The sequence below is a fragment of the Syngnathus floridae genome, chromosome 8 (genome assembly GCF_059516105.1).
Source record: "Syngnathus floridae isolate MCC-2025c chromosome 8, RoL_Sflo_1.0, whole genome shotgun sequence".
Classification (NCBI taxonomy): Eukaryota; Metazoa; Chordata; class Actinopteri; order Syngnathiformes; family Syngnathidae; genus Syngnathus; species Syngnathus floridae.
In genome coordinates, this window is record NC_142420.1 from 11,349,426 (window position 1) to 11,365,772 (window position 16,347).

The window sequence follows — 16,347 nt, forward strand, 5'->3', positions numbered from 1 at the left end:
GGGGAATTCCGGCAGACTTCACTGGCATCCGGCCCACATCTGTACTCCATGTTTCTGAATTTGAGGAGACGCGCAACATAATGATCACATTTTCGCTAAAGGTTATTTACTTCCTTTTTTGGAAAGACGTGACACTGATATAATGCAGATTGGTCAATTTATACACGCGTCGCTTTTCTGTTAACTGCAATGTACAGAAAATAACTTTTGAGACTTCTCAGTTTTTTGGGGTTTTTTTGTTTTGGCCAAAGCAGAGAGAATTATGTTTGTGCTTTTGACCTTTGAGGTTGCACACTGGGGTTACGGCTAGATAATCTATCACGGGAGACAACGCTAATAAAGTTTGACACTTTGACTGGAGTCATTTTACAACAGGCATATGTACGTCAGCCTTGCCAAAATCAAACGCATGTTACTGTAATGTTTGACAGTAAACTTTCCGCACTGTGGCCTTTTCCGTGTTTTGGACGAAGCCCAGGTAGGAGCGCCTGACTCGCGTTAAGTGCACATCGCAAGCTGATTTCCATGGCAGCCAAGCAAGTTCAAAGCCTTGTGGGTCTTCATTTATTCACTGTCTCTACTTTGGCGCGGCTGATCTTGCAATATTCAGAAGACTTCTGACATGAAAGTGCTGAAAAATGCTGCCAAGGTTGTTGGACCCTAATTTGATCCGCGGCTCCTTCCGTCTATCATGAGCAGGTCGCAGTAGTTGTCACAAGCCAACAGCTTCATCGCAGAGGAAGGCTTGACTGTCATAAACAACAAGCAGATACTTTATCTTGCCCTCGGGCTTTAAGACTCCAGATACAAACACAACCAATTAGCATCCGTGAATCCTCTCATTAAAAAAATCCCAAATCGTAAAATGGCAGAAAATAGGCAGCCGGTTGAAATCCCACCATCTGCCAGGAGCTCTGCGGGGCCACAACCTTCCCAACACAGCTGGCTGAAAGAAAGAGAGAAAACGAAAACACGGCCCACATGACGGACATCCTTCACTCTTATACGACTGCGTAGTTTACGTTTTTTTTTTTTTTAAGTGACTCGGCGTTCGTTGCGGTTAAAAGTGCAAATGGTTCTAACAAACAGTGGCTGCTCAAACTAGCATTAGCTAAGTGTAATAGGTTCTAACAGTAACTGTGCTACATCAAATTAGGATTAGCTGGTTCTAACAGTGACTTTTCTACATCAAATTAGAATTAGCTAACTTTTTTTTTTTACTTAACCAAAAAAGTTCAGTTATCTAAGGCAGTTCTACCTCGCGGTCCAAAAATAGCTCTTAAGTGCAAAATGATCCCAAAACTTTGGACGTTCTGCCTAACTCATTCTTTCCTTCTGGCTCACATTACTCCATGCGGGGGAGGGGAAAAAAAGTCACGGCGAAAATCCTGTGACCTAGAGAGAAATTTGCAATTTACAACATCTGCATGACTTAAAATGAAATGTGATGCAGTGAGCAGAAAAAAATGCAGAGACGGATGACTATTCTCCGCCGGTTCATAAACAATTATTTCATCATCTTACACGGTGACGTGCCACAACAAGACAAGAAACCATGTGTCAAAAGAAATATTCTCAAATTACTCAACTGTGAACCAATCCAAGGCACTCGCATAAATGATTATCGAGCTTCGTTTTCAGCATTTAATGCATGCTTGATTTTGAAGAACAAGTTTGGATATACCACACGAGCATGTGACAAGCGTGTGTAAAAACGACTGAGAGCAATTAAAGGGAGTGCAGTGAAAGGAGCATTGCTTGGGCGCGAGCTAGCCCACGCAAGCGGCCCTCCGTTTATCATCACGCTGCCGTAATCCTTCGAGGCCACAGGTGTCCCCCGTCTGTTCTCAGATTATATATTTGTAATCCCCAAGAACCCCCGGGACCACCTACGCTACCCCCGCCTCCCCCTCCCATCCCAGTCGCCGCCTACCTCGGGACGCTTCTGTTTATATTTGTGAAGCTGTTGCCCGGAATGTTTTACGAGCAAACACACGAGCGCATTCCAATGGCGTTCCATTCAGACCAAGATTGGACAACATTGAAGAATTTGATTTCACTATTCACTTTAGTTCAAATAGGTCATTAAATCATCGCTAGTGGCGCCTTAAGAATACTGATACAGTGTGTGGGTGGACTGAAAACTTCCTCTTTGCCATTAAATAATCAAATATTGAATATGGACAACAGATGGTTTCGCAAATCTCGACAACAATACGGAGTACGACGCAAGTCGACAAACGTTCCCTCCCATCGATACAGAAAGGGTGGGTTGCTTTCCAAAACGGCGCAAAGATGGAAATTGCTTTGGAGCAGCGTTGGAGAGCTGTCCAAATAAAACAAGTGTTACATGACTAGCTGACCACAGAGGTGGTCCGTCCGGTCAGGCCAGATGTTTGATTGCGAAAGTGTGCCGACCAAGATAAAAATGTCAACCATAAGAAGACAAGAGGACAGGAGACGCAAATACAACCCGCTTAAAGACATCTGCCACTACCAATGTGTCCTTAGGCGAGGTCATTTGTACGGGCATAAACAGGCAGTTGTCATCTGCTACACATACACACACACCACATTTGCTTTGTCTCAAAGCAAAGTGATAGAAACATTATCAGCGAGACAGACGGGGAACAAGGTCGACTTTCTGTTACTCGCACCAAAACAAGACAATATCTGTGGTGAGAAATTAACAAAAGAAAAATGTCAACGTATATATTTTTCCAAGAGCAGCCAATATGGACCTTGTGATTGTGAGAATGATGGCCTACTTATGGGGAAAGCTATTTGTGGTATTTCTCGGCTTGCAAAACAAAACATGTCACATGTGTTTTAAACTATTTTCATCTGATATTTATGGAAAAAAATAATTGTGTGCTTGGGCTGTTAATCGTATTGTATGTTTTGTACAATTGGTAGTTTGTCATCACTTAATCTGTACTCATTATTCCATGAGTGGCGGATTGGTTTACAGGCCTCCTGTGGGGGGGGGGGGGGGAGGGGGGTCAAGCCCGATAAAGCAGACTGTTGTATTGTCTGGAGCTAAGATGAAGTCTGTATCAAACACTGGCAAAAAGTACATTGAAATGCAACCGGACCTCCCATTCTGCACTGCAGATGTTAATTCTGGCAAGCTAGCTTCTTTTGTGCCTGAAGCAACTTCAAAAGGCTGCCACTGAACAACAGGCAACAACAAAAAAAGTTTGTTTTGAATGTGGGTCAATCAAACAAGGTTACAAAATGCTGACAAATTGTCAACACGTCATCAAAAAGACGACAAACGGCGGAGCCAGAGCAATTCCGCATTCGTTCTCACGATGGAAGCTAATTAAGTGAACACATCCGGCTGTTCTCCAGTAATAGAGTTTTTTAAACAGGAATGAGCGGAGGAGCTAGCTCAAGGTTTTCTGAGAAAAACAACAACACCAATGTCATGAGATAAAATTGGCAGTGGTACCAAAACACACCACCCGATTGGTCAGCGTGACATCAGAATGTGTTCCGAGTCGAGCGCATGGAAGCGTCAAACATTTTCTAGGCCGGTCACAAAAAAAAAAAAAAAAAACCCCGAGCTGAGTTGTCAAAATTTTATTTCATTCAACATTGTGATAGAAGGACCGTGTGAAAAAGAAATTCTGAAAAAAATAAGACTCTTCCATCGCCATTTTCGGGGTCGAGGGAGTTCCAGCAAATCTTGGCCGGGTCCAAATTATTCTTCATCACTCACGTATTAATCTCAGTATCAGTTTTGCTCGATAGTCTGCCACCCAAGCAGCAGAATGAGAAGCAAACAGCCTCAAACTGACCTAAGAACAATACAGAGAGGCCCATCACACAGCCAGAGAGACCCGTTCTTACATAATCTGCTGAGCCGAGCCCAGACAAGATGCCTTGGGGCTGTGCTCTGGGGATGTGAGTGGCACATTATCACCTCACACCCCCCTCAAGAAAATTCTCAGCATCAACTGCTCATTTTTTTTCATTTCATGGCTAATTGCTGGCCGGCTTCCTGCAGGTCAAATGCACGTCCGCCATCATCCACAAGTGGATGGGGTGGCCTCTGGTTCTGGGTCCTGTGCCAGGCTCTGTGCTGGATTCCCAGCAAAATAAAAAACACCAGTGTTCACTGGCATTGCTGCATGGGTATCGGCCGCTGTTCGCCCTATGCCCATTGGACAATGCCCTTTGTACTGCTTTTTAATGAAGAAGAGTCAACACAAGCAAGGCTAGATGAGTCACTTCCTGGGTACCGAACCACTACCTTTAACCAACAGGAAAGTCATTTGGGAGATGCAAAGAATCCATTCCACCGATAATATACTGGTGATAAACTATACAGAGCAACTCTTGACTTGTTGAAACCAAAGCAAACGTTCTTCAATTGGGGCCAAAGGGACGCGTCACATTTTTGCGAATTCTCTTCAATTAAAGGGGAATGTTTGTCGACAGTCTCTGTAATTGTCCAAATACTTTTGGTCTTGACTATGAGTCACCTACCAAAACCAAACGCAGACAGAAAATGGTCATGAGCGCTTTTTTCCATCCATTGTTTCACATTAGCAAGTGATCTGAAAATGACTAAAAATGCGTACGCCCGGTTGTCACTGTCAGCTGAGCGAGGAAGCCCTCGAGTGATTCATCTGATGCGCGCACTAGCTACAATGTGACACCAATAACATCAGCTGGAGGAGCCGGCAAATGAGCTTAGCTGTAATCTGGCCAGACTAACTGAAATGCAACTACCGTACAGCAACAGATAAAGTCTCCATATGGCAGGTTGACACGAACTAACTCAAAACATTTCCACCTCAGCAACACAAGTGGCTCATTTGCCGCTTGTATTTCAATATGATTGTGATCCACTCGAGAAACGTAACCGCTACTTTGAAGCTTTGTTTACAGCAACGCAACAGCCGAGTCAGACGGTCGTCTTTAATCCGAGCAGCGACGCCGACTCGTTTTCAAAGTAATTGCAAAGGCCAGTTCTCGAACGTGAGCCTCACACATACACACTCACCACCTAAATCCTTTCCCTTCTCTCAAACATGGATTAGCCGTTTAGCTAATTTATTAGGCAGGTAAACACGGTTCGGTGGCGCCCTGGGTAGCACGTCCGCCTCACAGTTAGGAGGGTGCGGGTTCGATTCCACCTCCGGCCCTCCCTGTGTGGAGTTTGCATGTTCTCCCCGGGCCCGTGTGGGTTTTCTCCAGGCACTCCGGTGTCCTCCCACATTCCAAAAACATGCTTGGTAGGCCGATTGAAGACTCCAAATTGTCCCTAGGTGTGAGTGTGATTGGTTGTCTGTCTCTGTGTGCCCTGCGATTGGCTGGCAACCAGTTCAGGGTGTCCCCCGCCTACTGCCCGATGACGGCTGGGATAGGCTCCAGCACGCCCGCGACCCCCGTGGGGACTAAGCGGTTCAGAAAATGGATGATGGATGGAGGTAAACACGCCTCTTTTTGGTAGATGCAACCAATGAAAAAAATTGGTTGCAAAATACACACAGTTGCCACACGTATGACTTAATACTGACTCATGACTGATACTTGACAATGGTAGTTTACTAAAGATAACATGCGGATATGATTGACGCAAAAATAAAAGAAAATGCTCTGTAATTACATCTAATGATTTCATCTTGCTGTGTCACGACAGATCTCGAGTACAAAGTTTTGTCATTGTCGCCGTATTGAATGAGTCGGGATGCCGAGCGTGGTTAATCATCAGCCATTTAGATTTCAGTTGGTGGTGATAAGCAGCCATTGTCATCGCAAAGGCAATCAAGCCTAGCAACGCATGATTGGAGCTTCAATGACAGTAAGTAAGGCTTAAAGCCTGCGATTAGGGTGCTAAATTCCGCTAATGCTAGAGGGCTTCCATGCCATCAAGAGCGGCTTGTGAGGCCTGAGCGAGCGTGTGTTGCAGCGCTTGTTGTTTTTGGGCGTCGCTTTAGTGAGACTGATATACGCTCTTCTCAAAAAGTAGCATGGATTCTTTGGTTCTACGCTAAACATTTAGCTAGGAAGCATCTGTCCCACCCAAACAGCCCACTCGGGGATCTGACCTGATCTCCTTACCGGCTCGTCGACCCCCAACCTGAAAACGCGCATGAATGAAGCGGCAACATTTTGACCTCATCTCACTTTGTTTTACGATGGCACGAGCCGTAAGAAGTCGCCGCCGTCTCCAGCCAAATTCCTTTTGGCACTGAGCCGCTAATGTTTATGAGCGCGCAACGAGAGGGCGACAATCACGTTTGACCCATATTTCTGAACCGCTGCTCAAATTTCAGCCCAGCTGCTCCACAGCGCTTTTCAGTCTTCTGGGGCCTTTATCGGCTATTAAATAATCTCCTAGACTATGATGTGAAGATGGAAATATTACCTACAAAGTCTTGGAATCGCACAATGCCATGTCTCTCTTACTAAGTCAACCACAGTGTACATCATTTAAAAAGTCACATGGCCCACCACTACCCCCCCAAAAGATCCATTTGATCATTTCTTGGTACCTAAAGCAAACCTAATGTAACAACAGTCGCGATACTGTTCGAAGCACAACACAATGTCAACTACTGGAATTTGCGCTACAGCCACATGGCAACTCCAGCGGGGAGCAACAATCTGCCCAATTGCTAAATGAATCTCTCTGTAAATGAAAACGGAGCAAGATTACATCAGCCAAATCGGTTTTAATCTTAAAAACTACGAAGCAAGAGTTCTCTCAAAGGGCGAGGCAGCTTTTTAGCAATGTGTTTTGTATTATGTCATTGCACAATGCTTATGCCAGTCTACTTTGTGTTTAGTGTCTAAGTTTTGCGGAGACAACACAAGACTGCCGTAGAGAAAGATCAATACTCAGCATGTTTATTACAAGGTGACAGATGGTTCAACCACTGACCTCATAAAATTGGAGAAGACAGTCTAAAAGAAAGCCTTTCTGAATTACTATTTCCTTTCATAAATTGCCTTTTAAGTGGTGCTTTGAAATAAAATTAGGAGCTGAATTTAGGAGATTTTGCAATGCTCAAAGTGAGAAATAAATCTGTTGTAATTAACATTTTAAAGTATTTTCTCATATTTTGTGAAAAACATTTGCAATTCACTGCCTCTGTCAAAGGGTTATCGGTGCTCCAAATACGTTTTTCCACTTTTTAGGGTTGGGTCCCATAACATGCTTAAGATCCACTACGGAGTAAATTTCATATCGACTTTTTGTACAATTAGCACATTATTTATATTTGAGGCTGAAAATGTTTGAGAAAGCCAATAATCAGAAGCAACATGACAGAAATCTTTAGTAGGTTGGGCTCCCACCAGGTTCTGGGAACTCTGGAACAACAAAAGGACTACCAAGGGTCCAACCCAAACTCAAACAGCTGTCCCATCTCAGGACTGAAAAACAACAAACCTGAGTTTAAATTTTTTTTTCTACTCACCAAAACGATAGCAAATCTTTCCTCCAGTTCCCCAGGATCCGGCATGGGTAGTTTTAGGGGCATGTTGTGGCCCCTGAGATCCGTGTGCTGGTCCATGCTCCCTGCGTTCCCCATGTTGACTTGGAATGACCACTTTAGTTCAACCTAAAAAAAAGTATCCACACGTGTTTAAAAAAAAAAAAAGTTCTATTCCTTGCCGTGCTCACTTCTTCAACATATCGAACACATGTGAGGAGTGAGGCGGAGGGCAACGGAGTGCGGTGAGCCCCTGGTGAGGACGCATTTTCCCGGCAGTGGCGGCGGAGGTGCTGGTGGTGGTAGTCGTAAAACAAACCTGGAAACTTCTCTCGCTGTTATCCGAATCTCGCCCAATTTCGATCGCGCTTCCACTCGGCGAGGATGACGAGGGGCATGATTCACGCCTTGCACTTACTTTCCACGCCGCGGAGTAGTCCCGACGAGGAGGTGATGTGTGTGCGGGGGCGCGTGTGTGTGTGCTCATTAACTAGTCCCCCCTCTCCTGAGAAGATAGTCAAGGAGGAGGAGGAAAGAAAGGGGAGGGGGTCCAAACTTACACGGTCACCCTGCAGCTTCACACAACGCTCATGCCGCACCACAATGACTCCTTTCAAACGGGCCGAACCTCCTTCGTCTTCTTTTCCTCCGGGGCGTAGCTCCACTAAAGCCGTAGCCAAGGAGATGACATTTTTTCTATTGCATTATGGTACTTTGAGTCCCTGAAAACAAGAGGAAAAAGGGGGTTGGCTTCAATTGCGCTTTTAGACGACGTACTCTTCCTTACCGTTTGAAGTGCTCTTTAACGTTTGACTTAGTCTTTCAAAGACAAACGTGAATACGTACCCTACGTCACTCAAACACATCGTAGCATCAAATTGTTTGCTTTATGAGGTGCAGTAAACATTTTTGAGTAAAGTCACAACTTTTTGCTGGGCAGTTCGTGACCGACTTCGATGTGACCCTTAACCCAATGAAAAATTACGGTATTTCAATAGCCACGCCCACCAAGAGCACCTATTGGCCAATGATAAGGTGTAATTTAGTAACCACGCCTACTTGGCTGTTTTAATAGCAAAAATTAAGAGCGGAAAAAAGTACATTTTTAAAATGGTGCATTTATTCACGTTCATATTTTTGTCTGGGGTTTTATTGATTGAATACATAAATAAAAAGAAATATGGTGGGGCACCACCTGAACTGCCCCTGACGCAAAGTCATCCCTCCTGCGGGTCTCGAAGGAAGAAGCCCCTTGAAGGGTGGGCCTTAAAGGGTGGGCCTTAAAGTCAACATCTGTATGTAGGCTGCTTAAAATGTTTAAGCAGCTGTTGTATTTCATTACGATTGATGGCTTAAACCAATAAACATAAAGCACATTAAATACCACATGGTGTATTTAAGATATGGTTTGGAGCTGTTTACAAACATTTTGACAGATTTTTGAAGACCCACACAGTATTATTTCATGACAATACATAAGAAACAACATTTGACAAAATAATGCACTTTTCTGGTACCAGAAATCAGCAGGAGAACATGAATTGGTTTCACTAGTAAGACCTGTTTCTGATCAAAAAGGAGAGAATATTATATTTTTGTATTCATATTTTGTATTGGTTAGAATTAAAATGTACTTGTCAAACATACTAGATATTCACCTATCGCGGGAAAAGTTTACATTCCAGATTTTGCCTGAGATCTATTCCATGTTTCTTCCTGAAAGGAGTTTTCCCATGCTTATGTCACCAATTGTTTGGTTTTACCAGCTAACATGTAAGGTGCTAACTTCTGTTGTGAATTGGTGCTGTGCAAATAAAATTAACCCCACTTGAGTGATCCATCCAAATGAGAAAACAGGTTATGTATCTACATACAAAGAATTCAGATTGAATTTATGACTGGAGCTCAAACTGTATCACTGATACATCTGCGGACAGGGTGGGGACCATCAACACAGCGAGGGTGACATCAGCATTGGGAGCTGTGGAGACAAGGGGAGCGGACGCGCACAACACGCACACACCGCATCTATTCAGGCAGCTGGAGTGCGTCACGTGCGAGGTTAGCTGGATGCGACTGACCTCATCGTATCACTACGTGCTGCATATTAACTCCATTTGCTGGACTCGAGGTGGAAGGCAGACCACCGCCCTGCCCCCTCATGCATTTTGCATCTATCATGGTAGAACCACAATGTTTACTCATTAGCCTCACTCGTTTAGAAAATATTAAGTAACCGCCTGTATATGAGCTGATCGTAAAAGACAAATTGAGTGGATGAGTATGGAATGTGAATATTGAACGAAATGACCTTTTTGTTTAATTTGAAATGCTTGGACATGTTTTCAATGAGCCATCTGTTGCAGTGAATAATGCACAAACTGTGTGCTGTCAGCGCAACGTCACATGACGTAAAGGTACAGTGAATGAGCCGCAAAGGCAGCCACAAATGTCTTTTTGTTCAAGATATAAAACGGCCATCATGGAGAAAATGTGAGGCATGTGTTAAAAATCGGGAGTGCAAGTCTATTTTACGCTGCAAAGGTTCCTGTTTTGGAACTAACAATGGTTGTTGTATCATACTTGGAGACTATAAATACGCTACAATCACAATCGACAGACTCACCAACAGCTTCATTCTCCAGGCTGTTAGGATCCTGAACTCTCTTTCCCCTTCTGCGTAGCGTCCTGTACTGTGTTATTTGTTTATTATTTATTCATCACTCTTATTTATTCTTTGATTGTGCCTTCTTGTTTTATTTTTCTTGTGTTGTTTACTTGTATGTACATTGTGAACTGTCTTGTCACCGTGGGATAGTGGGAACGTAATTTCTGTCTCTTTGTGTGTCTTGGCATGTGAAGAAATTGACAATAAAGCAGACTTTGACTATGAAAATGTTTGTTATATTGAGCTGTGGGACAAACATTCAGTATGATCCTAAAATGTTTCTACCTTTACTGGTCAACGTAGTTTCTAAACTTTTGAATGGCCGACAAAATTCAGTTTTAGAGGTTTTTGCATAACTTCTCAAAGCAAGCTGAAGGGGACGAGTGACTTTCTTGTGGGACTGACAGGCTCTGCTCAAAGGATTATTGAAGTTGGAGAACACTGCCCCCTAGTGTACTGTATGTAATAAATATTCAAGTTAAACAACACTGAGCCCTAGTGTATATAATATGTATTGCACGGGATTCAGAGGCTACAAACGCGTAGTTTTTCTCCGCCAATTAATTCTTACAGATGACCGTTAACCAACATAACATTAACTGGTTCCCCCCCCAATAATTTGTGTCCGGGGAAACTTAAGGTGTAAATGATTAACAGTTTACATTTGACGAACCCAAACTTCATAAAAACACTTTATTTAGCATTTGTAGGGTTTTTGTTTTGTTTTGTTTGGTCCAGTAACATGACCGACCGTAGTTTTGATCATCCGTCTCAATCTGCTTCGTTCATACGCATCTTTCTCTGCAAACATGGGTACAAATTACTGCAAATACAGCTACCTCAAACAGACATTGCTGTGATGAATTTTTGGGATTTGTTTTTGCTCCAGACTTCCAAAATACTTGAGATTGGAATATCCTGACAAATATGATTTTGGCATTTGGTTCTCATGAATGTGGAGACAGAAGTATCCCTACCCTTGGACACTCACACACGGTCAGTCTTCATGTGAAACCGCTTAACCTCGTTCCAACTCACAGCACTGTAAAAACCGCTTGTGGTGAAAAGACTGGCAGCAAAATGGGGGGATGAAAACAGTTAAAAAAAAAAACAGAAAAAGGGGAAACAATAAGTTTGAACAATTACAACATGAAAAACAATGGTGTGGACGCAATCCCCGAAGGAGTGTCTCCACTTAAGAAAAGTCTCCTCCTGTTTGTTGCTGGAACACGTCGATAGTGTCTTCGTCCTCCATTTCCAACTGGACGAAACAAACGCAACATGTCAGTCAGGGAACTTCATTGGAGCAGCGCCTACACATTAACGCCACAAGTGTTGTGCTTTCAGCCTGATGTCATAAGTACAGAAGGGTTCTCCAGCCTTCCTGATAAGTGTGGTGATGCACACACTGTGATAGTTGCCCTCTGTCCTAGTTGCGCAGTCGAATATAAACAAAACAATATGAACTAAACCAAACCCTTGAAAATGTCAACACTGGAATAGATTTCTAGAAAACGTAAATCCACGTTAGGGAAAATCACAAATGTTGATGGATGTCATGATCAGTTATAACTAATAAAAGTCATCTGAGCAAATGTGCAGCAAACTGGTAGCCGTTCAAATTAATTGAGTACCCAAGAAGAAGTTTTCACTTAAAAAAAAAGGTTTGTAGAGCTGAGTAACTGTGTGAGACCAACCTGTGAAGGTGTGTCCTGATCATTTATCGGCTGCCCATCAAACCTAAATCGTATCTGACGAAGCGACAGTCCCTGGGTAGACACAGAAACCACTTGAGGATGGGAACACAACTTTGTCAAAATTACCGTACAGGACTGTACAGGAGCATGAGTCACACATACCTGCCGTTCACAATATGCCCTCATGAGTTTGTTGAGAGCAGTGTGCCTCTTGATTTTGAACTGTACCACTGAACCATCCTGACCGGCCACTTTCAGGTTAATGTGGTCGTTCTCCGTCTTCACTCCTTCCTGCAAACACAAAAGTAATTAGTTACAAGATTAAAACAAAAAATAGCGCGTCTGTCCGTCTTAAAAGCCGGTCATGCTAGCCAGCGGTTAGCACGTCGAGCTAGCCCGTTTGGAAGTGGCGCAGAAAGCTACAATGGCGCAAACCAAAGGAGCGGACAACCGCATTTCGTTGGTGCAAATACGCCTCGAGGACGGATAGTTTCTGCATAGCGTCTCTTATCCGTGGTCTATATTACTTTAAAATGTGTCAAATATAGCCTATTTATTCGATAAATTATCTAAATGCGCCAACCTTTGTTTTAGCTCCCTCCCTTGCCCGCTCAAATGCGCCATCCGGACCCAGCCGTGGAAGTGACGCTAGCTTAGCATTAGCTTCCATCCTAACCCAATTAGTGGGATGTTAACTTAGCATTCGCTGGTTCCCAACGGACTGGTGGGGTGCTCACCTTTGGCTTTTCGTCCGACATTCTTGGCCGTTTGAGGTGGTAGGAGGGCGAGACTCAACGAAGGAGACCGACTGCTACTTCAGCCGCGGCAAGGAGTCCGCAGTCAGTCCAATCTGCGTCTTCTTCGGCTGTCGTTCACGGCAGGGGCGCGCACCGAAATTTAAACTGTAATTCGATCACTGAGTGTCACGTGATGCGATCCGCTGGGCGGGGCTTGGGTCGCGGGAGCGCGCAGCGGTGATTTGCGCGTGTCCGTAACTAGGTGACGCGCGTGCACGAGAGAAGCAGGTTGAATGCACTTAGTAGAAAAAAATGTGGGTGTTGAAACTTTGGGTCTGGTGGCATATACAAAAGACAATTAAAAATGAAGGTGTGGTGAAACAGAAAACATTTGTTTATTATAAGTTGCCAGCTCATGAAAATTTGAGATTTTATCCTCATACAAAGAAAAACGACACGGGCTGTCAACAAACGGACATGTGGAACATTATGCAGCATCTCAATCATGCTCTTAAAATAGTGACACATTTATCAAACACGTAGTTACGACTTTGCAGCCATCCATCCAGTACAAACATGAGCAATGTGAAAATACTGTCATTTAAAAGTTGCATTTTATTGCCGGAGTGTTAAACACAGAAAATAGTGCAATGGTCAAAATAACAAAGAAAGACCAAAAACAAACGATTAAAATGGTAAGAACTTTGTATCAACTTTGGGAAGTGATTCTTTTTTGGGTGGGGGTAATACAATCAAAGTAAAAGATCACAGTTAAACATACTTATCCATCCATGTTAAATTGGAGCGTACGCTCTCAAGTTGTCCTATCCGCTTGAGGAGATGCCTCACTTCAAATAAGACACCTGGCTCCTCTGCAGTAGTCATTCAAGTGAGGAAGTAAGGCACTTACTTCTTCTCATCCATCCGAGAGTAGGGATTGTCCTTTGTAAGACCTGCCAAAAAAAAAAAGCATCATAAGAACACAACAACCGAATGAGCAGAAGTTTCAGGGAATTTCTTTTCACTTTGGGCCTGCTGAATTATTCGCAAATTGTGTTTTCATTTTACAACACAAGAGAGCGCTACACGCTAGTTTAATGCTGTACAGTTCAAATTGGATATTTACATACGATTTTTTTTAATAAACTGTATATACTGTATTGTACAATTTGATACATGTTATTGTATTGTTCTGATAATAAAACGTACGTTATTTTAAAGTTTTGATATTTTATTAAAAAAAGTACACAATACAATTTAAAAAAATATGAAAGATTGTATAAGTATGAACTATTTTAAACATTTTAGAATTTCAGGTCCATGCTTTAACGAGTCAATGGCCTCTAAGCCATAAACACTGCTGATGTATAGGAGAAAAACCAAATATGGTAAACTAAATAGGCCTGACCATATTTCTGTCGGATTTTGTCATGCCTCAGCTGCATTTCCATCCTCCTGTGATGACAGAAATAAACACATAAGTGACAAAACAAACCTTACCCGAGCGCTAGTGTGTTCTTAGTCGAATGGACATTTGTTTACCTTTCTTTCTGACGAGCATTCCTCGCACGGGTTTGTTGCTCTGCCCTTAAATCGTCGTCATCGTCGCTACGAAAAAGATTGAAAAAGTGTGTTTTGGTGTTTTTAATGGAATGTCCAAAATCTGATCACCAAAACAGCCCACAGTCCATAGTTTTAATGGAAACATGTTTAACAATAAGGGGAAAAAAAACACTAAAACACTTTACAGCACTGTACTTTATAAAAACATATTAAAGTAACATTGATAAATAAAATATAGAGAATTAAACAGCTTGTGAATCATGATTTTATGCTTTCGTGCCTTTTGACATTGTTTTTCTGTTCTGAAGAATGTCACCGGCCTATTCTTTTTTCTGAACGCGATAAAACGTATGATAGCGTGTAGAACAGCAAGTAGATTGTAGCGGAGCCTTTGGAGACAGGCCGTATCAGCCTTGACGAATAATGAGCCATTGTGTTCCCCCCGTGGTCACATGACTCACCTGACCCGCTGACGCCGGCGGCGGCAGCAACAGCACATGCAGCAGACGAGCAAGGCCAGGATCAAAAGGCCAGACAGTGCGCCCAGCGTGATCAGCACCGTCTGGAAGTTGACTTTGCGCCAAACACACACAAAACCATTTCACATCACATCAAGTCAGTAGAAGAAGCTACAAGTCTCTCGAATCAAATAAAAATCAATTTTCGCTTAAATTAACTATAACAAAAACAAAGAGGGAAATCTGGACTATAACTGCGGTTATCTTTTTACAGTTAACAAAACTGGCTTAACCTGTTTCCGAAATATTCCTCAGTGTCCCGCATTACTGCGGCTTACCCCAGCATACACTCCATCTCGCATCACTCAGGGGACACACGCTTCTTGGAGGCAAGATGTTCTTCACCGGGTAGTCCAGGCACTGCTGCTTGGGCTCGCACCACAAACACTGCAGCACATACAGGAAACGCATATTTAACACGTTTGCAATTTACACATGTATGAAATCTAGTACGTGGAGTTTGCACTTACCTTGGTATCCTGCAGACATTCTGCACAGCTGCTGTTGGATTTGGAGGCACAAGGCACTACAACGGACACAATGCAATCTCAATAAAACACACACAAGCATTCAGAGCATGTCAGATTAGCTGCAAATGAACTTCACGTGTTCTATTAGGCTTTTTCTGACACTTCTGGAGGTTTTGTGCAAACTGTGACTGGTTATTTCTCTCTACTTTGACTTTATGATGCAATATGAGCACTCCCACTAATTGGGCTTTTTTGCTTTGTTAACTGGAGAATACGTTGTTGGGCTTTAACGTACTCGCTATTTTAGCTCAATATTGACATTATTTAAAAGTTCAAATTTCAGTTTTACTTTCTCTCAAATACAACAATGACTTAAAACCGGGTGAGGGAATTAAACTAAGCGTTAAGTTTTTGCCCTGTGGGCTTTTTTTTTTTAAATACTGTATAAGAGGGTCATATGATTTACGGAGTCATGGGGGGATAAAAGGGGTAGGGCTGAAAACTTGTTTAACACATTATTATGTCGGTTGTCAAACAAAATTTACAGTAGTATTAATTACATTATTGGAGTAACAAGGCTAAACTAGTTTTACGTGGTTTAAAACTAATCTGTGATCCTAAGAGTAACACATTCAACAGAGAAAGCAGCCGAATTTATTATGAATATATTAAAACAAAAACTGAATTCTCATGACCTCGATTTTTTTAGCAAATCAAGCTAACAGACGAAAACACTGATGTCATGTGACCCAGAAAAAGAGCAACAACAAAAGTTGAAAAAGTGATCAAAACGAAAACCTCACCAGGGGGAGGAGAAGTAGTCGATATTTGCCCAAGGGTGGCGACGAAGCCGGACAAAAGAAAAAGAAAAACGCCGAAGGAGGCACGCATCGTGAGGACAAGACAGGAATGAATTGTGAAATGTTCAAGAAAATAAAGCGCTTAACTGTTGCCACTGTTTTCAACGGAAAGCGGAGTGACGTCACTGTTTTTGCGTGCGTCATCAATGAGCTGCGAAGCTATGCGTCATCATTAGGCGTTAACTAAAAAGGTTTTTAAACACCTTGAACTTTAGTCGTAAGTTTCAATGTCTCCGTTTTTCTTTTAGGACGGGCAATTTTGTCATGGGAAATATAACTATAATGTGGATTTTTTTTCCATTTTCATTTTTTTAGTTCAAACATTGAATTGTAAATTCCTCATCATAAATAATAAATATTTCTAAATATCCATGAGTGAGTTT

General features: G+C 42.6%; 3 protein-coding genes across 7 annotated transcripts in view; all 3 read right to left on the reverse strand.

The window, feature by feature from the left end:
- fmnl2a (formin-like 2a) overlaps positions 1–8,005 on the reverse strand; it is a 28,159-nt gene extending 20,154 nt beyond the window's left edge. For 3 of the 4 annotated variants that reach the window (XM_088382765.1, XM_088382761.1, XM_088382763.1), the window contains exons 1-2: positions 7,771–8,005; positions 7,437–7,580 (exon numbers count right to left, since the gene is read on the reverse strand). In XM_088382765.1, coding sequence (XP_088238891.1) covers positions 7,437–7,580; positions 7,771–7,938 — 312 coding nt within the window. In that variant the 5' untranslated portion in view covers positions 7,939–8,005. The remainder of the gene's footprint in view (positions 1–7,436; positions 7,581–7,770) is intronic. The other variant, XM_088382764.1, reaches the window with a different exon arrangement.
- A 2,793-nt stretch (positions 8,006–10,798) lies between these two features.
- LOC148394581 (small ubiquitin-related modifier 3-like) lies at positions 10,799–12,721 on the reverse strand. 2 transcript variants are annotated; one of them, XM_088382767.1, is made up of 4 exons: positions 12,554–12,721; positions 11,979–12,107; positions 11,817–11,888; positions 10,799–11,380 (listed from the first exon to the last, which is right to left on the reverse strand). In XM_088382767.1, the coding sequence occupies exons 1-4, from the start codon at positions 12,572–12,574 to the stop codon at positions 11,315–11,317; spliced, it is 288 nt and encodes a 95-aa protein (XP_088238893.1). In that variant the 5' UTR covers positions 12,575–12,721; the 3' UTR covers positions 10,799–11,314. The 2 variants fall into 2 exon arrangements, with proteins under 2 accessions (XP_088238893.1, XP_088238892.1); XM_088382766.1 differs by having other exon boundaries at positions 11,817–12,107.
- A 203-nt stretch (positions 12,722–12,924) lies between these two features.
- LOC148394582 (pituitary tumor-transforming gene 1 protein-interacting protein-like) lies at positions 12,925–16,102 on the reverse strand. Its single transcript, XM_088382928.1, has 7 exons — positions 15,908–16,102; positions 15,105–15,160; positions 14,913–15,021; positions 14,578–14,689; positions 14,096–14,161; positions 13,962–14,008; positions 12,925–13,506 (listed from the first exon to the last, which is right to left on the reverse strand). Exons 1-7 carry the CDS (start codon positions 15,993–15,995, stop codon positions 13,460–13,462), a joined length of 525 nt encoding a protein of 174 aa, XP_088239054.1. The 5' UTR covers positions 15,996–16,102; the 3' UTR covers positions 12,925–13,459.
- Positions 16,103–16,347: the final 245 nt, after the last annotated feature.

What these genes read in the sequence shown, in the direction of transcription:
- LOC148394581 (XM_088382766.1), bottom strand. Translation starts at nt 12,574, where the DNA reads ATGTCGGACGAAAAGCCAAAG. An exon ending in TGTCGGACGAAAAGCCAAAG is followed by an intron (nt 12,108 to 12,553) that starts GTGAGCACCCCA and finishes TTGTGTTTGCAG; the next exon opens with GAAGGAGTGAAGACGGAGAA. An exon ending in ATCAGGACACACCTTCACAG is followed by an intron (nt 11,381 to 11,816) that starts GTTGGTCTCACA and finishes TGTTTCGTCCAG; the next exon opens with TTGGAAATGGAGGACGAAGA.
- LOC148394582 (XM_088382928.1), bottom strand. Translation starts at nt 15,995, where the DNA reads ATGCGTGCCTCCTTCGGCGTTTTTCTTTTTCTTTTGTCCGGCTTCGTC. An exon ending in AATGTCTGCAGGATACCAAG is followed by an intron (nt 15,022 to 15,104) that starts GTAAGTGCAAAC and finishes TATGTGCTGCAG; the next exon opens with TGTTTGTGGTGCGAGCCCAA. An exon ending in AATGCTCGTCAGAAAGAAAG is followed by an intron (nt 14,009 to 14,095) that starts GTAAACAAATGT and finishes CTGTCATCACAG; the next exon opens with GAGGATGGAAATGCAGCTGA.